Here is a 23,561-nt window from a genome sequence, read left to right on the forward strand (position 1 = left end):
CTGAAGTGACTTTATAGCATCTAGTAATTCTGATAGCGCCAGAGGTTTTTCCAATTCCTCTGCACTGAGTATCTATTTGTGGTATGTGTAACTCATCCCGAAATGCATTAGATTGTATATTGTCTCTTTTAACTCCGTAGAATATAAGGATTTATAGTAGTCTCTAAATGTGCGCGTTATATTTGTATGGTCAATGATTCAGTCTCTGATTGTGTTGGTGATTGCTGGGATTACATTGTGAACTTCTTGCTTGTGGGTTTGTTGAGCTAAGATCTTATTAGCTTTCTCTCCATGTTCATAGTAATGGTGTCTTGATTTAGAAATGAGTTGTTCTGTTTCTTTAGATGTCAAGTGTTTGAGTTCTGAATGTAGAGCCTGCCTTTTCCTATGAAGAGCCTCACTTGGACACCTGGCATGTTCTTGGTCTATTCTAGTAATTTCGTTGATTAGCTTGGATACCTTCTTGGTTTCCAATTTATTTCTGTGGGAAAGATATGAAATAATCTGTCCTCTTAAGATGCCCTTCAGGGTTTTGCAGAGTATTCCTGCAGAGACCTCTCAGGATGTTTTTGTCTCTAGAAAAAAGCTGCTTTGTTTGGATATAAATTCTGTAGTTTTCATCTGCTAATAAAAGTCAGTTAAGATGCCATCTGCGAGATGAGTATGTGGGGCATAATAATTTTAGCTCCAAGATCAAAGGGGCATGGTTGGAAATAATAGTGGTGTTGAAGGTATGTTTTACTAACTTGCTGTCTAGAGAACACAGTAAATGAAGATGGAAATTTTGGGCACATTTTCTTTCACTTTACTATATTTCCTGACTTAATGCTGTAAATAGTTACCTGAGTGCCCTGTTTGTTGCTCTGGGTGCTGTTTATTCGTAATGCCATTCATTCTCAAAATGTGAATGTCTACTCCTAGCTGTAGGACACTTCATAACTACTTTTCATGTTCTACTCTGGAGTAGGAGAAAATCTTATCCTAGTCTGATTTTTAGTGCAGTTTTTAGGAATAATTCTGAGATTCTTTATAAATACAGCATTGGTGCTGGAGCTGTGAAGCAAAAATCCTAAAAACCTTTGTTAGTGCTGGGTGGTATACCGGTTCATACCAAAAACCGTTTTTTATTTTTGTTATGATATGGATTTTTCTTATACCAGAACACTGGTTTAAATAGCCTAAACAACTTTCGGAACGTGGTGCAGTGGGAAACTGTTTAAAGGGGGACCTTTTTCACTGCTGCACTGTTAAACAGGCATGCAACAGATTACATGCGTTAGTGGAGGTATTGAGCAGTGAAAATGGACTGAGAACATTCCTAAATGGAAGCTGTAGCAGATGATAAAGTTGAACATGATGACACAGAAGAACTTTTGTTGAAAAAAGGTGCCATGTCTGTTGTCTGAAGATACTTTGGCTTTAAAAGTTCAGATGTGGACCACTATGTTCAAATGTGTGAATACTGTTTCTATACTACTGGATAATACTGCAAGCCAAGTTGTACTTGTTTTATTTTTTTTTTCCAATACTGTGTAATGTACCTGGTTACTGTGTAATAGTGTGACGATGCAGGTCCCCTACAGACTCTCTCTTCCCACATGGGAGTCTGTTGAACCAACACCATTGATAGTTATGACCAAGATGAGCTGAGAAATCTCTTTGAAGCCAGCAGATTGTGGAAAGCGCTCAAGTGCTTTTGTTAAAAAACAGTCAAAAATAAAACCAAAAGTGTTCAGAAAAATACAGTACTCTAATAAATAGCAAATCTATAAAACCAGTGAAACGTGGGGATAAAATCCATAATAAATAAATCCGTTAAAATAGAGGTTAAAATGCAGTCTCTCTCCTCGCCCGATCGCAGCACACCACCTTCTTTCTGCATGGCTCATCCATTACGGGCGTTGCTGGCGGAGCCTTTGCAGCACGAACTGCTTTCTGCCAACTCCTGTCTTGGCTTCCGCCACACTCTGCAGCCAGACCGTCTGAGGTCGGCACACCTCCCGTCTTCCTTCGCGCTCACTCAGTCGCTCCTCAGATCCATTGGGAGGTCTTACATTTCGCTCGCCCCACTCTACACGCTTAGTCAGTGGGATGAACCAGCCCCTATATCGCCTCAGCCTGCGCTCCCTCACGGATCCTCAGCTTGTGCTGCCTTCACCTTCCTGGTGTCTGTATCGTCTCCCATGACTGCCTTTTCCCTTCTTTAACCTCCTTGTGTTCTATCTTTTTTTTTTTTTTGCTTCCCCCTGTCCTGCCTTACCATAAATATATATCTCCGTGGGTGCAGTGCCTTATTCACACGCCACAGTAAGCCGATGAAGCAATAGAGAACGATCGGGTGCAACTTGCCCCAATCACCTCATCAGCTCCCCGTAGTCGTGCAATCAAGTTTTGTAGTAATAGTAGTATTACTGAAAGTCGCACTATTATTTATTTTATTGTTATATTTATTAGTTTAAATATTATGCAGTTTAATGATGGTAAAGTTGTTTAAAAAGTCACTTTAACGTGTCAGTGGACAGAGATTGTTAACATTAACAGAAAGTGTAGTTGGTTTACAAAAAATATTTACTATTTATTACTTTTCTAAGACATGTTCAGTGCAATACAAAATTTGACAAGCACCTCTGGATATTTTACTAAGTCTAAATGCCTCTTTGGATGGTTGACAATATGTTTGCAAAATTTTAGTTTAAGTTGTTTGCAAAATTTGTTGAATAAAAAGGTTCTATATTTTGATTGCATCTGTCATGCAATGTGATTCTTTCTCCTCATTAGTGCCCCCCTCCTTGAAAACGTATCACTTTATTGGGCCATGCAAACCTGTATTAATACTTTTGTGCACATTAAAATGTTTTTGTACAATTCTCATTAAAGTGGAATAGGTTATTCTTAGCCAGTCTACTGCAGTAGTTGCACTGGAAAATGTGGTTAAATTTTGAAAATTGTCATGTGATAGAATTTTGGTCATACCGCCCAGCACTACTTTCTGTTATGCCAAACTCCATTAAATCACTCTGGGAAATCTCAATAGTTTTATTTAATAAGTGTAGGCATGTCTAAGCATTCCTACATCAGTCATAAAGAGGCAAAATTGTCATCTGGGACTACTGAGTGACGAGTAAAATAAATCAAAAATCATTAAAGGCTGATCATGTACTGTATAATCATTATTAGGCTTTTTAAATTGTGCTGGAAACCACCCTTGGTGGTTAATTTCATAAGTGGTATGCAGTTAAAGAAACATGACAGGCATTTTGGCTTTGGCATTTTCTGACCACTTGTTCAAGGTTGAGGCCAGAGTTATTGTGATGAATTTCTTAATGATAGAGTAAAATAAAAAAAATTAAAGTGACAGTATGATTTAGAAGTTCTGTGAAAACATGGTGGGTGTAGTATTAAGGGAGGTGCTAGTGTGCATATGAAGTCAGAAAGAGCAAAAATGGTAGAGTAAGAAAGCCTTGTGAGATGAGAAAGATTTAAGGTAATAGGTATCAGGTGCATTTATTATATTTATTATTATTATTATAAAAATCTTTGGATGAATACTCCAATTGGTTATTTTAAGTAAGGCATTATATATCTTTTTGTTCTTACTGATTATCTAAAAGAAGTACTCAGGGTTATTAGTAATTTATACGTATACTTGTTTTTACTGAAAAGCAATATTTGCTTGACAACAATTGGACCAAAGGATCTCCATTCTCAATTTGCTGTTTAGTGCAAAGTATTGAGCTGTGGAATTTCAATGGACTATTATAGACAGCTGCAGTATTTCAGAAAACAGACTTGCTTCCCTTTAGTGGGTTTGGCACATTAGTATTTGTGGCCATCATAATGGTGTACAACTGTATTTTTTGATATGCACTGAAAAATGATCAGTGAGTCATAAAGAAGTAAATATGTTGTCAGGAAACAGAAAGCATTCAGTGAAGTGGCAGTTAGCAGGTTGAAACACTGAGTTAAAAGAAGGCAGAGGAAAGTCATCAGTAATGAGGAAATGTTTAGGGAGTGACACCAGTTCTTGCAAACAACCACCCAACAACACTTAAGCTAATGTGGTATGTGTAACAGAAGGTGCTATATTAAAAAAAATGTAGTTGTATTATTATTTTTGTTACTAATGTATTAAGTAACATTCTGACAGACTACTATGTAATAATGATAATTATAATAATGCAGTTTTATTTATAGAGCATCTTTCCATGCTCAAAGAATTTAACACATTTTTATAAGGACACATCAAAGCAGAGGCTCTGAAAAAAAAGCCTAATAAATGGCTCTGTATGGAAGGCAGTGTTGAAAGTGTTACTTTACAGAAAATCTCGGAGAGACAAAAAAAGAATGTTAGCGTTCATTTTTTTTCTAGATCAGAAGGGTGTTAAGTTAGATTTTAAAAAAAGTGCAAGTAATCTCCTAATCTAATAACTAATAGGCTAAACAACATGACTGCCAGCTTTCGTAGATAGCATTAGGTGAACTAGAGTGTTTACTATAATCCATTAGGGTGCCCATGTAACTTAGTTCAGTGGCAGTTAAGACCATGTACAGGGTTAAACACTTATTGCAATAATTTTCTGTCATTGAGAATATTGTCTATGTTTTAAATACGGATAGACTTATGTAACTCCATTTTGGCAGAGGCTCCTCCCAATAAGTCACTTTATTTTCGGTTATTGCAAAACTCTGCTTCCACAGTTCTCATTTGGACTTGCAATACTGAGCAGAAAAAGCCTGTAACTTCTAAAACTGAGCACAAAATTATTTAAGCATTGTATGTGGTTTTAACCACAAGCAAAAACTGGATTTCTTTGTCATTAAAGACGATAATAAATAAGATAATTACTTTTTGTTATTATAACATTTAAAAATCACTATTTTTAAAAACCCCTTTCTATGTTAATAATGTTCATTTTAATCACCCCAGCCAACACTTCGCTTCATACACTACATCTTATGTGGTGTCTCTTTTTATAGACAATGTCTAAGATGATAAAGCGTAATAAAAAGTAAATATTCAGGCCACTTGCTCCTGTATGTCATTATATCTCTTTCTCTCTCTCTCTCTCGATCGATAGAGATATCTATATATACAGTAATCCCTAGCTATATCGCGCTTTGACTTTCGCGGTTTCGCTCTATCGCGGATTTTATATGAAAGCATAACTAAATATATAACTCAGATTTTTCGCTGCTTCGCGGGTTCTGCGGACAATGTGTCTTTTTACTTCCTGTACATGCTTCCTCAGTTGGTTTGCCCAGTTGATTTCATACAAGGGACGCTATTGGCGGATGACTGAGAAGCTAACCAATCAGAGCACGCAGTTAAGTTCCTACTTGCTGAATGCAGTGTTAACCAGGAAGTCTCGTCTCGCTCATTCAGCATCGACGTGTTTCCCTGTGTAAAGAGTTGTGCTCTTTTGTGTTTATCTTTGTGCATAGTCAAGCCCTTCATTATGGCTCCAAAACGATCTGCTACTGCTTCAGGGGCCGTGCCCAAGCGCAAACGGAAGATGTTAACGATTGCCGAAAAGGTAAAGCGCTTTGGATTTGTTGAAGGCTACGATTCTTTTATTTAAAAAGTAGGAAAGGAATATAAGATCTACGGCCGCAGTGTCCTTTTAACCAGGGTGCAAAACGAGTTGTAAGTGGATGTAATAAGGCAGTAGTCTGGATGGAATCTGCTTTAGGGATTTGGATTGAAGTCTGCCAGAAGAAGAGCAACGGCAGTGCTTCACAATCGCCTGAAGTGGCTCCTTTAAGGGCTGTAACGCTCTCCTTTGTTGTGCAGTAAAATTAAACTCATTGTTATCGGACAAGTCATCGTGTCATTGTTGGTGAGTAACCATAATTAATTTTCTACTTACAGTACTTAGTACATGTATGCGACGCTTAGTGTCACTGTACACACACATTTACTGTATACTATTTTTGTTGCATTGTACGTATTTATTGCTGGTGGCATGTCTATCGTAATGGCTGTAACATGTGATATCGGAGACTCTCAATATCTTTAAAATAATATTTAGGTTTTACTGTATATAAACAGTGTGTTTATATACATAATTTCAATTAATCTTACCTAATATCTTAAGAGAATACAAAGGGATTATGCTGTATAACTCTGCGGGGAATATTTATAAACAGTGTGGGAGAGTTTATAAGGGCTTAAAATATATAAAATAACCACAGAAACATATGGTTTCTACTTGCGGATTTTCACCTATCGGGGGTCTGGCATAACCCCTGATCGATGAGGGATTACTATATATATATATATATATATATATATATATATATATATATATATATATATATATATATATATATATATATATATATATATATATATATATATATATATATATATATATATATATATATATATATATATATATATATATATATATATATATATATATATATATATATATATATATATATATATATATATATATATATAATATATATATATATATATATATATATATATATATATATATATATATATATATATAATATATATATATATATATATATATATATATAATATATATAATATATATAAATATAATATATATATATAATATATAATATATATATATAATATATATATATAATATATATATAAGATATAGATAGATACATTTTTTTTTTTTTACCTTTCTTTGTTATTTTACTAAAAAAAGAAAAATAGTAGTAACGGAGGGCTTAACTTGTTTGAGCCAGGTAATTTCATCAGGGTTTTTGTGAACTGTATCCCATTCTGTTTTCTTTTTGAACACTTTGTGCATACAGAAAATCCTGCATTTTAAAGCCTGTGTTTTCTAGTGTCATATTTGTTTGAAGGCTACAGTTTTACCTGCTTCTTCTATCCAACTAAGGAGAAAGCATAAGCACTTTATTATTTGCAGACATACCGTGAGAAATAAATAAAAATATTAGCAATAATAATGAAATATGCATAAAAGGCTCATAGTTACAAACATATACGCATCACCCAGAATATTTCATCAACCTATGCATATTCTCATCTAGAACTGGGCGGTATGACCAAAATTCTATATCACGGTATTTTTCTAAATTATACCGGTTTCCCGGTATTCAATGGTATTTTTTTCCCCATGCATGAGTGGATGTTAACCACATTTTCGACTGCAATTACTACAGTAGACTAGCTAAGAATAACTTATTCCACTGTCATGAGCGTTGCATATTGTACAAAAAAAAACATATTAATGTGCACACAAGTATTAATCCAAGTTTGTAATGGCCCCATAAAGTGATAATTTTCAAGGCGGTGGCACTAATGAAGAGAAGGAATCACATTGCATGACAGATGCAGTCAAAATATAGAACCTTTTTATTGAACAAATTTTGCAAACAGCTTAAACTAAAATTTTGACAACATATTTTAAACCATCCAAAGAGGCATTTAGACTTCGTAAAATATCCAGAGGTGCTTGTCAAAAGTTGTTTTGCACTGAACATGTCTTAGAAAAGGAATAAATAGTAAATATTTTTTGTAAACCAACTACACTTTCTGTTAATGTTAATCTCTGTCCACTGACACGTTAAAGTGACTTTTTAAACAACTTTACCATCATTAAACTGCATAATATTTAAACTAATAAATAATAACAATAAAATAAATAATAGTGCAACTTCCAGTAATAATACTATTACTTCAAGACTTCAAGCCCAGGTGCATTACACAGTATTCACCAAATAAAAATAAAATAAAACAAGTGCAACTTGGTGATGACTTCTTTACCAACTGATCCATTATTAAGGCAAATTGCATTAATATGAACCTTGCTTCAAGCTAAGCTGTATACATAAATAATAAAACTGCAACTTGCATTTATAATGCTATTTGTGGTATAGCCCTACGAAATCATATTAGGGAAATGGTGAAAAAAAAAAAATATGGACACAGGGAAGAAAAAAAAAACTATACATCGAGTACGACGTTGACATGTTGACTTTATTCTCGACATTTCCACTTTAATTTTGACACTTATGTTGAGATTAAAGTCGACATTTCCACTTTGTTCCTATAGTTTATTTTATTGTTTAAAGTAGAATGTCATCTGTCTGATGTAATAAAACCCTCAGCTCTTATCCTTCCTTTTTCTTTCTCCATCTATCCAATCACCACACGATAAACATCTTTGTGAAATTAAAACTAGTTATAAACTTAGCCCACGGAGTGTTCAGAACTTTAAAAAAAATCTTTATTTTACATGTTTAATTATGCCATCCATTCAGGGTTGCTCCCATCCCAGCAAGCATCATGTGCGAGGCAGGAACAAATCCTGAACGGGGTGCCAGTTCATCGCAGGGTGAATACGAGCAAAACATACACTAGCAGGGTCAATATACAACAACAACAGCAGCAACAATATTTATTTATATAGCACATTTTCATATAAACAGTAGCTCAAAGTGCTTTACATAATATAGAATAGAAAAATAAAACACACAATAAGAAAGCAAAATAAATCAACATTAATTAACATAGAATAAGAGTAAGGTCCAATGGCCAGGGGGGACAGAAAAAAGAAAAAAAAAATCTGTAGGGATTCCAGACCATGAGACCGCCCAGTCCCCTCTGGGCATTCTACCTAACATAAATGAAACAGTCCTCTTTGGATTTAGGGTTCTCACGGAAGGACTTGATGATGATGATGGTCACGTAGACTTCTGCCTATTAATCCATCCATCACTGTTGGAGCATCATGAAGCTTTGACTAGGTGGAGGTTGCGCAGGCCACCACCACAAAGAAACCGGAAAAAGAAACAGAAGAGAGTAGGGGTCAGTACGATTTTAGAGCCACCATGAATAGTTATTATGATGAATTGAACATACAGAGTATCAGGATTAAGTTAAATTAAGTTAAATGAAGTTATAAAAGGCCATGTTAAAGTAATGTGTTTTCAGCAGTGTTTTAAAGTGCTCTACTGTATCAGCCTGGCGAATTCCTATTGGCAGGCTATTCCAGATTTTAGGTGCATAGCAGCAGAAGGCCGCCTCACCACTTCTTTTAAGTTTTGTTCTTGGAATTCTAAGGAGACACTCATTTGAGGATCTGAGGTTACGATTTGGAATATAAGGTGTCAGACATTCCGATATATAAGATGGGGAGATTATTTAAGGCTTTATAAACCATAAGCAGAATTTTAAAGTCAATCCTGAATGACACAGGTAACCAGTGTAGTGACATCAAAACTGGAGAAATGTGTTGATTTTCTTTTCCTAGTTAGGATTCTAGCAGCTGCATTCTGCACTAGTTGCAAACGATTTATGTCTTTTTTGGGTAGTCCTGAGAGGAGTGCATTACAGTAATCTAGTCGACTGAAAACAAAGCGTGAACTAATTTCTCAGCATCTTTCAGTGATATAAGAGGTCTAACTTTACTATGTTTCTTAAGTGAAAAATGCTGTCCTAGTGATCTGATTAATATGTGATTTAAAATTCAGATTACAGTCAACAATTACCCCTAAGCTTTTTACCTCCGTCTTGACTTTTAATCCTAATGTATCCAGTTTATTTCTAATAGCCTCATTGTATCCATTATTGCAATCACTAAGATTTCAGTTTTCTTTATTTAACTTGAGAAAGTTACTATTCATCCATTCTGAGATACAAGTCAGACATTGTGTTAGTGAATCAAGAGAATCGGGTCATCAGGTGCTATTGATAAGTACAGCTGTGTGTCATCAGCATAGCTGTGGTAGCTCACGTTGTGCCCTGAGATAATCTGACCTAACGTAGAGAAGCAGGACCCAGGATAGAGCCTTGTGGAACACCATATCGGATATCATGTGTCTTGAGTTGTAATTACCACAACTAACAAAAATTTTCTCCCTGTCAGGTAGGATTCAAACCAATTTAAGACACTGCCAGAGAGGCCCACCCATTGACTAAGGCGATTTCTAAGAATATTATGATCAATGGTGTCAAATGCAGCACTCAGATCTAAGAGGATGAGAACAGATAAATGGCCTCTGTCTGCATTTACCCGCAAGTCATTTACTACTTTAACGAGTGCAGTTTCTGTGCTGTGATTTGTTCTAAAACCGACTGAAATTTATCAAGAATAGCATGTTTATTTAGGTGGTCATTTAACTGCATAATGACTGCCTTCTCAGAACTTTACTTAAGAAAGGCAGGTTAGAGATGGGTCTAAAATTTTCAAGAGCGAGGGTCAAGATTATGTTTCTTAAGTAGGGGTTTAACTACAGCAGTCTTAAGACAGTCTGGGAAGACCCCGTATCTAATGACAATTTACTATGTCAGAACATTATCAATTAGCACGCCTGATACTTCTTTGAAAAACCTTGTTGGTATTGGGTCAAGGACGCAGGTGGAGGGTTTTAATTGAGATATTATTTTTGTAAATCAGGTAAATCTATCCTAGTGAAAGAGTTTAATTTGTTTATAACAGGATGCTGGGGTTTAGGAGGATCCTTAGTGTTGGAGGGATATACTATGTTATTTCTAATATCATTAATTTTTGATTGAAAATACAGATAGCCTCACAGGTTTTACTGGAAGTACTTAGGAGGCATTCCTTTAAGTTACCTGGGTTTAGTAGGCGATCAATTGTAGAAAATAAGACTCTGGGATTACTAGCATTGTTATTTATAATCTTAGAGAAATAGCAGCTCTCAAGACGGACAGTGTTATTGTATTCTGTTATTTTGACTTTTAATATTTCATAGTGGATAGTAAGTTTAGTCTTCCTCCATTACGCTCAGCTCTACGGCATGTTCTCTTTAAATCAGACACTCTTTGGGTCTTCCATGGTATAACAATGCTAGAAGATTTTTTCACTGTCTTTTCAGGTGCAACTATGTCAACAGCAGCTCTCACTTTAGTATTAAATCTTTCCACCTTACTATTTACATTATCCTCGCTATTATAGTTGGCACTATAAACGGACTGATTGCTTAGAATGTTTGTAAGTTTTAAAGCTGCTGCTGAGTCAAAGAAGCGTTTTTTAACAATATGCTTCTCATGGGTGTTTTTATCATTATTTCTATATTAAAACGTAGAAGAAAATGGTCTGATAGACCAATATCAATGATCTGTTTTATATCAACTTTCAGTCCTTTAGTAATCACTAAGTCTAACGTATGACCTGCTTTATGTGTAGGCTGATTTACGAGCTGTCTCAAATCAAAAGAATCCAGGAGGTTCATAAATTCTTTTACTTTTAGATCACACTGATTATCTATATGAAAATTAAAGTCGCCAACTATTAGGAGTGTGTCATAGTTAGTAATTAAAATTGACATTAAGTCAGAGAATTCCTCAAAAAAAGACACGTTGAATTTTGGAGGTCTATACACGGATAATACTAGAACTTGAGAATCTCCATGAATAACAACGGCGAGATACTCCAAGGACTTGAACTTACCAAAACTGACATCGAGTAAATGTTTGCCAAACCGCCTCCCCTTTTTCCCTGGCGGTCTGCACGAGTAAAACTGTAATCCAGAGGCAGATTCGATTAAAACAGCTGCGCCTGAGTTAAGCCACGTTTCACTTGGTGCAATAAAATCTATTTTTTTATCACTAATAAGATCGTTGATAAAAAACGTTTTGTTAGTTAAAGCTCTAACATTTAATAGTGCCATATTTAATGTTTCGGAGGTACAGAGATGAATACTATGTGTGTTATTGATATTTGGAATAGGAACTAAATTATGTTTATTATTGCCGCTCTGTGTGTATTTTTTGTTTAATCTGTGATCTGTTTTTATAGTTTTAATACATTGTTCCTCTAAATTTGTAATTTTAATTAGATTATTGGAGTTTATGCCGTATTTCCTAGATTTTCTACGTGCATTGAGATTGCTTATTACAGTATTAATGTTGTGCACTTTAACGGAAGATTCTATTAAACACTTATGTCCTAGCACAACAGTATCATTTCGGATATATAGCATAACAAAACCCCACATCCTACATGACTTTGAAAGGAAACTGAAGCACGCCAGGTATACCCACCAGAAAAACATGCAAATTCAAGGCAGGGTACACCCGAGACCCCCTTGCTACGAGGCAGCAGTGCAACCTCCACGCTGCTGTGACCCCACATGATTAATACATGCGTTAATACATTTCATCATGAAAATTATATCAAGTATTTATCTTAGCATTCTAAATGTTCAGGGAGCAGGAATATCATGAAGTCACTGTATTCTGTGCGGTGATCGTTGCCGGCACCACCTCAGTACACGAGAAAGTCAGTTTAAGAAGCACGTACCAATTTAAGATGGCTCGGGGAACACTTAACACAAAGCATTTAATGTGCTATATAACTTTATGACAGGGTTTGAGAAAATCTATTAAATGAAATATTCATTTTACGATGAAGTTTAGTTTACGATGTTCGACTTTTAATCTTGACATAAGCGGTGAGAATAAAGTCAACATGTTCTCACACTATTACACACTACCCAGGTACATTACACTGTATTGAAAAAAAATAAAACAAGTACAACTTGGCTTGCAGTATTATCCAGTAGTATAGAAACAGTATTCACACATTTGAACATAATGGTCCACATCTGACCTTTTAAAACCAAAGTATCTCCAGGCGACGGACATGACTCCTTTTTTCGGCAAAAGTTCTTCTGTGTCATCATGTTGAACTTTATCGTCAGGTACAGCTTCAGTTGCAGAGCCCCTGCACAACACCTCCACTAATGCATGTGCTCCGTTGTATATGATTAGCGGTGTAGCAGTGAAAAATGTCCCCCCTTGAACAGTTTCCTGCTGTGCCACGTTCCAAACGTTGTTTAGGCAATTTAAACCGGTGTTGCTGTATAAGAAAAATCCATATCATAACAAAATTAAAAAGCGGTTTCGATATGAACCAGTATACTGCCCAGCACTATTCTCATCTTAATTTTTGTGTAATTTGGTAGATGTGTTACAATGAGAATAACCCCCAAACTTTGAATGAAAAACATTCACAAATAGTGTGCATTAGGCAAACTAACCAGGTCAGTTTAGAACTCATCTATGGGCTTTTCAAAATTTTTAATTTTCAGTAGTTGATTTTTGTGGTACATAATCCTTTGTATACTTTTGATGAGTAAGAGAGTTGGTGGTTGGTTTGCTTTCTTTGTAAAATATTCCATGCTTAAGCACACACTTGAGTGAGAACATTACATCAATAATAACTTTTCAACTTCTTGATAACCTTATAAAACATCTTTTAATTAATGCAGTTTTTATTCCTGAATCTAAAAGACTTCAAATAGCCCTTTTGCCATTGTCATAAGTTATTTTCCTTTAGCATTAGTAGTCATCGTAATGAGTAACTGGGTTTGTCTAACGTTTTTGAACATCTCTTTAGTAATGTTTGCTGCTTTATTATTTCAGTAACCACATATTTGCAGAAGCAATTGCATTCAAAAAATTGTTCCCCAGTTACCCAGGCATTTTCTTTGTTTTGTTAATTAGTTATATTTTATTAGCAGATATTTTATTTTATTTTATTAGTTTCATTAATGGTTTTGAAAATGTTTTCCATTATTGTTTTGTGATTGTGTTTATTGATTTCTCCTCCCCTGAAAGGAAATAATTTGTCAGTTTGGTTTCACAGCTGTACACTCTATATCTCAATTTATTATCAGCCTGTTAGTGTTTGACCAGTATGGTTGATAATGATGTTGACATGATGGCAGTAAAGATGACCAATTACCAATACATATTTTACCAGTATTATTGGAGTGTTTAAGTGTTAGGTTTTCCTAGAAAAAAACCTGAATGAAAAGAAAAAATTAAGTTTATGATGTTTTCACATAAATATGTTTAAATGTAACAGTGTTTTTTTGACTTTTCTTGAGCACACATTTCTAACTGTTAAATTTATGCCTATGACGATACTATAGCCCATGTTGAGTTAAATATAAAGAATATTCTTTACAGACAACAGAACTGTTATGTTTTGATCTCTCTCTTCTGAAGATTATACAATACAAGAAATTTAAGAGGTTAATGAAGTAACAAATGAATCAGTGCACATGTATATATCCAGAATTACGTGTGCATTTATTAAATTAAATAGTGGAATTATTTATATGCAAATAGTACTATTTAATGGACATTATTTTTGTACAACTAGAATTGTGCTTACTTTTAAAAGCTTTACCAGTTTGGTGTGTATAAATTACAATTTCTGAAAGAGAGTACTTTATTAGATTTAATTGCCTACTGGAAAGTTTAAATTTTCATATCTCTTAGACTCCCACTGGCATGAGACCAACACATATCTCTTGCAAATTCTAAAGGTAAACATAAAAAAGCAGGAGAAAAATGTAGGCTAGAAGGCAAGATAAGTGACTGTCCCAAAAAGAGTAGTTTGAATGCACTTCAATAACACAAACACCATAAGGGCACCAATTAGTTACAATAATGGAAAATTTTATTAAATTTTTAAAATGGTACAGTAACAGTAAGTAAACAAATTACTTTATACATCCTCTATAAATATGTGCCTTCTTGCCTGTCCCACGGGCAATAAATGAAGGTGAAGCTTAGTGTTTTGAAGCTACTGGAGTTGTGTAGCATACATTGTTAACATCCAGTTCTTTACCATCATTGTGCATATCAATTAAAGAGAATAACATTTCAAATTGAGGCCTTTTATACTAGAAAAAAACCCAATAAAAATTCTTTGCTTTGAAAAGTTTCAGCATCATAATATTAGTGAAGGTTTTAACAGTAGTGATGCATGTATAGAGACCAAATATTGGCTCAATATTTCAGCGCCTGATGTTACTAGTCAGGCGCTACATCTTTTGTTATAGTGTTAGTAGTAATTTTGTCACATTTGTGTAGAAAAAATGCTAAATATTAATAGTGGTCTATCTATCATCCCTTGCTTAAAATTGTGTAGATCAGAACCCAGTTTCAAGGCAACATGTTATTTTGCTGAAAAGCTTAATTTCTTAAACTATGACATCAGTCTAATGGGAATGCATGCTGGAATTTCATTGTTTATATGAAAAAGTCAAAACTTGATGATTTTACCTGGTGAAATTGGTGATAGATTGTGTAAAATATTTTGTAAATTCTTCAAAGCTATATATACTTTAGACCTCCTTTCATTTTTATACTATTGTTTAAACCAGGGTGGAAGGATAATCCTATTGAATTTGATTCTGTTTTCAATGAAAGCAAGTACACTTGGAGCTGGGGAAGCCCTGATATTCTCCCAATGTTTGCAAAAGGTAGGATATTTACAGTTTCATTACTTCTTGAATGCAGTGTCTTATTTTAATCCATTTTTTAATAATGCTATTTTTTTCCGAATTCTGTAGGTGCAAGCAAAGATCACATCTACACTTTTATGTATCCAGCTGAGAATGAGGACTTTGCAGCAAAAGATGCTTCCAAATTAGACACTTGGGTATTTGATGAAGTGAAGGTATAATTGTATAAAATATTTTATGTCTGAATTACTATGAATTAATTACTGTACATGAAAATTTGGAGATTTATTGAATGCATTAACAATTACTTGACAGAAAAACATTTTAGTACGCCATATTTTTTCGTTTTATAATTTTGTCTTTTGCACATTGTATAATAACAGATGAAATTAAAAAAAAAATAGCGACTGGGAACCTGACCGAATCGGGCTACAAATTCAACGTTTGTGAAATCCATACTTTCTCTGCAAAGAATTGTTTTGTTAAGTTCTTGAAATGATTTTGTTATCATGGCACTTATTTGTGGTTAAAGTAGACCTTTTCGGCTGCCGCAAGACACGGCTGCTCGATTTCTTTCAACCCGTGCTGCATTTGCGGCTAATCGAGCTTCTTCAGTCGCTTGTGCAAGGCTGGCAAGATGTCTGTCAGCGTTAGTAGCATTCTGTAGCACATGTTCTTCATTTGTCCTTTGTAAATAAAAGCGCAATTGTTGAGCTAGATTTGTACCTTTTGTGAAAGTATTTCTTTGATACTTCAGGCTTCATACATTATATAGTTTATGCCTACATTTTGTCATCTACTACTAGAATATAAAAAACGTTTCTGTTTTAACAATGTGTTTACACAGATTACTGTAGAAATGGAACAGACATGAAATGCATGTGTTCCAAACAAAGATCTATTACAGTAATCCTCTATATCAGCCGACTTTCAAGGGCTTCACTCTATCATGGATTTTAAATGTAAGCACATCTAAATATATATCATGGATTTTTCGCTGGTTCGTGGCTTTCTGTGGACAATGGGTCTTTTAATTTATGGTACATGCTTCCTCAGTTTGTTTTCCCAGTTGATTTCATACAAGGGACGCTATAGGCGGATGGCTTAGAAGCTACCCAATCAGAGCATGTATTACATATTAACTAAAACTTCTCAATGATATAAGATATACTTCCTGCGCGGTGCTTGATTGTTTGCTTCTCTCTATCTCTCTCACTCTCTCTGCCTGACGGAGGGGTGTGAGCAGAGGGGCTGTTTGCACAGAGGCTGTTTTGCCTAGAAGATACAGACGCTCCTCTACAAAATGCCGCTTTATCGCGGTGCTTCTGTATACTTAAAAGCACGTATTGATTTTTTGATTGTTTGCTTTTCTTAGTGAGTGCTCTCTCTGACATTCTCTGCTCCTGACGGCACTGCTTTGAAGAGAAGATATGTTTGCATTCTTTTAATTGTGAGAAAGAACTGCCATCTCAGTCTTGTCATGGAGCACAGTTTAAACTTTTGACTAAAGGGTTTCAAGTCTAGAGGGCTCTAATAATGTTAACACTGTGGGAGAGTTTATAAGGGCTTAAAATATATAAAAATAACCATACAAACATATGGTTTCTACTTTGCAGATTTTCACCTATCGCGGGGGGGTCTGGAACGCAACCCCCGCGATCAAGGAGGGATTACTGTATTTCCACTCTAAAACTCCACTTCACTCCCAGAAAATCAATCAAGGCATGAGCTGGGAGAAGTTTGTGCACGTTCTAAGTTGGTGGGGGGATGGAATAGCCAGCTGCTTGCAGCCTGATTTTTATCCGCACATTTAGATGACAAAAGATGCTGGTGGAGAGCTGTGAACAATTTTAAGAAGCGGTTTAAGGTGGGACGGATTTACAAGTTTTTTTCGTAGGCTCTGGTAATTCTAGTGTTCAAGGCAAATCAAGTCAAGTTGGAGCATGCACTGGTACAGTGCGTTGCTGCACCCACTACACGTCGAAACAGCTCGGGATCCTGGTTGGCAACCCCCCAGGCAGACACGCAATCTAGTTTTACCCTCCAGAAATGACCCTCTATCTGCTGCAGCCAGGTGTTACGTGGGCGACCCCTTGACCTGGTCCAGCCACTTGGGTCCCCAACAATGAGGATTTTATGAGCTGGATCAACCTCGGGGAAACACGCCACATGGCTGTACTGCCGTAACTGACGCTCCTTCACAATGCAGGTAATGTGCCTCATTCATGACTCCATGAGCAACTGCTCATTCGACACAAAATCAAACCAACTGTACCCAAAGATTTTCTGGAGAGACACAGTACCAAAGAAGTCCAGTGTTCGTCTCAGGTCACTGGATACCGTTGATGTCTCACAACCATATAGTAAGACAGGAAGCACCAGGACTCTAAAGACTTGTACCTTCGTCCTTTTGCATAGATATCGGGAGCGCCACACACCCCTTTCCAGCGACCTCATGACATACCCCCCCCCTCCCCACATGCTCTCCCAATCCGTCTACTGACTTCACAGGAAGAGTCACCAGAGACATGAATGTCACTGCCAAGGTAAGTAAACCTCTCAACAAGGACAACACACTCTCCGCAAACAGACACACTGCTGATGGCTGTGCCCAAGAGGTCATTAAAGGCCTGGATCTTGGTTTTTATCCAAGACACTCGCAAGCCTAGACACTCGGACTCCTCACTCATTCTCTTGAGCACCCCGATTATAGCCTCCATTGACTCTGCAAAGGTCATAGCACCGTCAGCAAAGTCAAGATCAGTGAATCTTTCTTCACCAACAGATGCACCATAGCTGGTGGACTGCACGACCTTGCCCAACACCCAGTCCATACAAGCATTGAACAGAGTAGGAGCAAGAACACACCCTGGTGAACCTCAGAATCAACTGGGGAAAAATGCAGAGGTCCTGCCTCCACTCTGCACAGCACTCACAGTACCAGCGTACAGGCCTGCCATGATATTCAGCAACCTCGACGGGATCCCGCAAACCCTCAGGATGTCCCACAGGGCAGCTCGCTCAACTGAGTCGAACGCTTTGCGAAAATCGGCAAAGGATGCAAAGAAACTCTGTCAATATTCACGTTTGTGCTCTATGCGAACCCTCAGTGCCAGGATGCGGTCGATGGTAGACTTAAACGTAAAACCAGACTGTTCCGGTCGCTGGTAGGTGAGCAAGTGATCACGGATCCTATTGAGGACAACCCTTGCAAGGACCGTACCTGGCACCGAGAGCAGTTTTATCCCCAAGTAGTTGCTGCAGTCCAGGCTATCACCCTTCCCTTTCCAGATAGGGATGACAAGTCCCATTTTCCAGTCAGTTGGGATGATGCCAGTCTCCCAAATGGAAGCAAAGATTTCTTACAATGCCAGGAGGACAGCCTTACCACCAGCCTGGAGATGTTCACCCCGGATACCACAGATCCCTGCAGCCTTTCCTCCCCTCAGCTGGTTCACTACCTGTGCAATCTCAGTGAGATTAGGTGGTTCACAGCTAATTGGAGGATCAGCCTCAAGAACCGTGGACCCAGAGATATCCAACGTCCTAGCCGGAGGATCAGCTTTGAACAACTGTTGAAAGTAGCCAGCCGAGCAAGTCACAACTGCAGTGTCATCCGTAAAGACCGTTCCATCAGCTGCCCTGACTGCGAGTCTCCAAGAACAGATTCAGATATGCGTAATGCTTCGATTCCTCAGTAAGCAGGACGGGGGTCGCTACACCACAGATGGTGTGTCACTTGCTCACAGATTCCTCTAACAAACGCCTCTTTTTCTGCCCTCGGAGCCCTCGCAGCCATCCTTCTCAGTTTCCTGTACAGACCAGGGTTGTCATTGAGCCGATCGCTGCTACTCCTCTCAATGATATCCAGGGTGCCCTGCGAGATGAAATGCCTCCTTCTGGGAACACCGGTAACACCAACACAACACTTGGCAACCTTCAGGGTCTTGTCACGGAAGGTCTTCCACATCACATTAGGATCGGCATTAATACCCAAATGTGAAAGTTCCTCACACAAACTGCGTTCTAACTCATTAGAAACTGTCTGGCCAAGTCCAGGCTCATTTTCCTAGTAGGTGGTAACCTACTGGACTTAAGCTGGATTCTAAGAGTAGCAAAAACAAATCTATGGATTGTGAATTCTGACCATTAAAGGCAGCTGCTTTAATTATATCTACTATGATTATTTTGAAAATTGCCAAATAATAAACAGAGATGGTCATTAATAAAGCTTAAGTTGTTTTAAAGAATTTTCTTGACTCCTAATCGACTACCATAATTTTTTGTGCAATTTTAAAAAAAATTGCTGCATAAATATATAAAATCTCATGAGACTGGCAAAACAACAATATCTATTTATGCAGCACATTTTTCATACACAAAAGTAGATCAAAATCCTTTAATCAATACTAGATAAATTAGGACAATTATAAAAAAGGCATTTGTAAATTTAAAAAACTGCTTATAAATGTTTTTTAACTGTAATGTTTGTAAAGTAAATAACAAGCTTCAATAATAATTTTTAAAAATGCTATGGTCAGATGGCCAGGTAGGAGTGAAAAAAAAAAACTCCAAGCGATGAAAATGGTGGAAACAAAATTCTAGGGGTTCCATAGAATAAAGATCACCAAGCCCCTTCTCAGTATTCTAATTAACATAAATGTGTCTTTGATTATTTATTATAGTAATAAATATAAATGCATACTGAAAATAATTTTGTGTAGTGGACATTACTTGGATGCCAACTGCAGAAACTGGAATAAATTCTAGTTGCATAGTTATTAGTTAAAGGATAGTCTTTGCATTAAATAAAAACTAGTACAAAAAGTACAAATACAAAACCTATTAAGTCTTCCACTAACTGTTGTTGACATAATCTCTTGCTTATGGTGAAACAGAATATACCTTCACGTTTACTGGTAAAATTACGTCTATACAATCTCAGATTTATTTCCTGCTATCAGTCTATGTAGAAAATTGGGATTGAAGATGAATTCCTATTGATAGAAATATGAAATTAAATGGTGTTCTTTTAGCAAGTAACTGCTCTTTTGTACTGCAGACAGCATTCTCCCTTTTTCTGTCTTATTGGTACTTAGTATCAAGAATCAAATATTTTTATTAACATTAAAATTAATATTTTTTTCATTGTTTCCTTTCAGAAGTTCTTACTATCTGCAAAAACCAATGACACTTTACTATCCCAGTTACATGAGGAAAATATAGTTTTTTTCCTCCATCTACTTGGACTTGATACAAACGGACATGCACACAGGCCAATGTCAAGGTATGCTATTTTTTAAAGCAGACTTGGAGCTTTGGTACTTTTATTTATTTACAGCCAGCCAACTGTTCTTTAGTAAAAATCTGTAACTGAATAATCTTAAATCAAGCTATTTTTCAAGTTTTGATTTTTCTTTTTGAGAAAATTTCTATTTTATATATTTTTAGATAATACTTCCTGAAACTCTTAAGCATATTTACACACTCTTCAAAATATGTATGTAATTATATTTATTGTATAAATTGTGTCATTTATTGTGTTTGTTCTTGATGTGGCCTCTAATGCAGCCAATGTTTGTAAGTTTGAATATAATTGAATATTCACTTTATTTTTATTTTGAATATTTTTTTTTTTTTGACAGCCCTGTACTAAATGGAATGGTAGTGAATGTGTTATATACTAGCAAAATAACCGCGCTTCGCAGCAGAGAAGTAGTGTGTTAAAGAAGTAATGAAAAAGAAAAGGAAATACATTGATGATCATGTTACGTTATTTTCAAGATAATTGTTTTGTTTTGTCACTGTTATGAGTGTTGCTGTCAAATATATAAACATACATACATACATACATACATACACACACACATTATATATATATATATATATATATATACACACACACACATACAGTGGTACCTTGGCATACGTCTCGTCCTGTTTGGACACGAAAAACTTTGCTTGGAATACGACTCTCGTGCTAACCTTGTTTACCTCTCTCGAGACAAAGCCATGACTGCCCCACGAGCGTTAGTGTGCCAGTTGCTAGCATTCAGTGAACAACCCGCGCTATAACTCTCTGTGAACTTTCATGTGTGTGATATAGTGGGTCCACAGCTCCTGTCAAAGTCCAGCTTTAAAATAAATAATCACCGCTCTCGCAGCTTGGTGAGGGGGCGTGGTGGTTATGTGGCTGAAGGTTGTCAGGGCGATTAGCGATGTGGCCGTTTCTCACCAAAGTGCACTAGTGAGGGACCGTCCGCTTTCATGATTGTTCCTGGGGCTGCTTATCCTTGATAAACAGAAGCGCGAGTCGGCTTGAAGGGGAGTAAAAAGAAACGTACGGGAGGTTGAGTGAGTGAGTGAGTGAGAGAGAGAGAGAGGGGGCTGCTTATCTTGATAAACAGAAGCGCGAGTTGGCTTGAAGGGGAATAAAAAGAAAGGAAGCAGGGGGGCGCAAAAAGGCACCGGCTTCTTCTTCTTTTTATTTTAAAGAATGCTTCCTGCTGTATTTTAACTCGTTGTTTTAAGAAGACTTTTTTCTATTGTTTTTAACCTCCACGTTTCACTTCTGATTTTATGGATTATTTATTGGAACTTTGGAGACTGCACTTTAATTTGAACACCTTGTTTTGTTAATTGCTTTAATAAAAGCACTTTGCACTTTTTCACCATCCCCTTGCTTTACCGATGAGGTTAGCAGTGAGGCACATTACCGACGGTGTATGGTTCAAGGGCTCCCCGGCAGCAGATGGGAGCATACAGCAAACCTGCATCGTCACAACGTGATTTTGTGTTTTTTTTCATGTAAATTTGAATTGATTGTTGAAAAGTATGAAGGTGGCATGCGTATCAGGACATGGCTGTTGCATACCGCTTTGCGAGAACGACGGTATCTACGATTGTGAAAACAAATATGTTATTAAAAAGTAAAGTGAGGTACATTTTTCATTTATTTCATCTAATTGCTTTTGTATTTATGTATTTTAGTATTAAGCAGTGTTTAAATTATTTTATACAACCCCATCAATGTATAATATGCCAATAGCAATAGGATTTTTTTTTTTTTCATGGGAACGGATTAATCATTTTCCCATTTCTTGTGGGAAAAATTTGTTTGGTGTATGTCCTGTTCGGTATAAGTCCAAGGGTCTGGAACGAATTAAGGACGTATACCAAGGTTCCACTATATATCTATATTATTTTTATATATATATATATATATATATATATATATATATATATATATATATATATATATATATATATATAGAATGTATGTGTGTGTGTGTATTATATATATCTCTGTCTCTGCAAAATACCCGCGCTTTGCAGCTGAGAAGTAGTGTGTGAAAGAAGTAATGAAAAAGAAAAGGAAACATTTTGAAAATAACGTAACATGTAATTGTTTTGTCATTGTTGTGAGCGATGAGTGTTGCTGTCATATAATATATATATATATATATATATATATATATATATATATATATATATATATATTCAGCAAAAAAAACGTCCTCTTACTTTCAACTGTTTTTACTTTCAGTAAACTTAATGTGTAAATATTTGTATGAACACTAAAAGAGTCAACACCATAAGACATAAACTAAAAATGTTTCACAATGTGTCCCTGAATGAAGGGAGGCTCAAAATCAAAAGTACCAGTCAGTATCTGGTGTGGCCACCAGCTGCTTGAAGTACTGCAGTGTATCTCCTCCTCATGGACTGGACCAGATTTGTCAGTTCTTGCTGTGAGATGTTACCCCACTCTTCCACCAAGGCACCTGCAAGTTTCTGGACATTTCTGGGGGGAATGGCCCTAGCCATCGATCCAAATCGATCCCGCCCAGGGTACAGGCCTCGGTGTAACGCTCATTCCTTCAACGATAAACACGAATCCGTCCATCACCTCTGGTGAGACAAAACCGTGACTCATCAGTAAGGAGCACTTTTTGCCACTCCTGTCTGGTCCAGCGATGGTGGGTTTGTGCCCATAGGCGGCGTTGTTGCTGGTGATGTCTGGTAAGGACCTGCCTTACAACAGGCCTACAAGCCCTCAGTCCAGCCTCTCTCAGCCTATTGCGGACAGTCTGAGCACTGATGGAGGGATTGTGTGTTCCTGGTGTGACTCGGGCAGTTGTAGTGGCCATCCTGTACCTGTCACGCAGGTGTGATATTCGGATGTACCAATCCTGTGCAGGTGTTGTTACATGTGGTCTTCCACTGCGAGGATGATCAGCTGTCCTTCCTGTCTCCCTGTAGCGCTGTCTTAGGCGTCTCACAGTGCGGACACGGCAATTTATTGCCCTAACCACATCAGCAGT

The 23,561-nt window shown here is 36.6% G+C and overlaps 1 protein-coding gene across 3 annotated transcripts in view; it reads left to right on the top strand.

Moving 5' to 3' along the window:
* pign (phosphatidylinositol glycan anchor biosynthesis, class N) overlaps positions 1-23,561 on the top strand; it is a 283,091-nt gene that overhangs the window by 7,874 nt on the left and 251,656 nt on the right. For all 3 annotated transcript variants that reach the window (XM_039753344.1, XM_039753343.1, XM_039753345.1), the window contains exons 3-5: positions 15,157-15,255; positions 15,346-15,452; positions 20,400-20,524. In XM_039753344.1, coding sequence (XP_039609278.1) covers positions 15,157-15,255; positions 15,346-15,452; positions 20,400-20,524 — 331 coding nt within the window. The remainder of the gene's footprint in view (positions 1-15,156; positions 15,256-15,345; positions 15,453-20,399; positions 20,525-23,561) is intronic.

The sequence above is a fragment of the Polypterus senegalus genome, chromosome 5, assembly GCF_016835505.1.
Source record: "Polypterus senegalus isolate Bchr_013 chromosome 5, ASM1683550v1, whole genome shotgun sequence".
NCBI lineage: Eukaryota > Metazoa > Chordata > Cladistia > Polypteriformes > Polypteridae > Polypterus > Polypterus senegalus.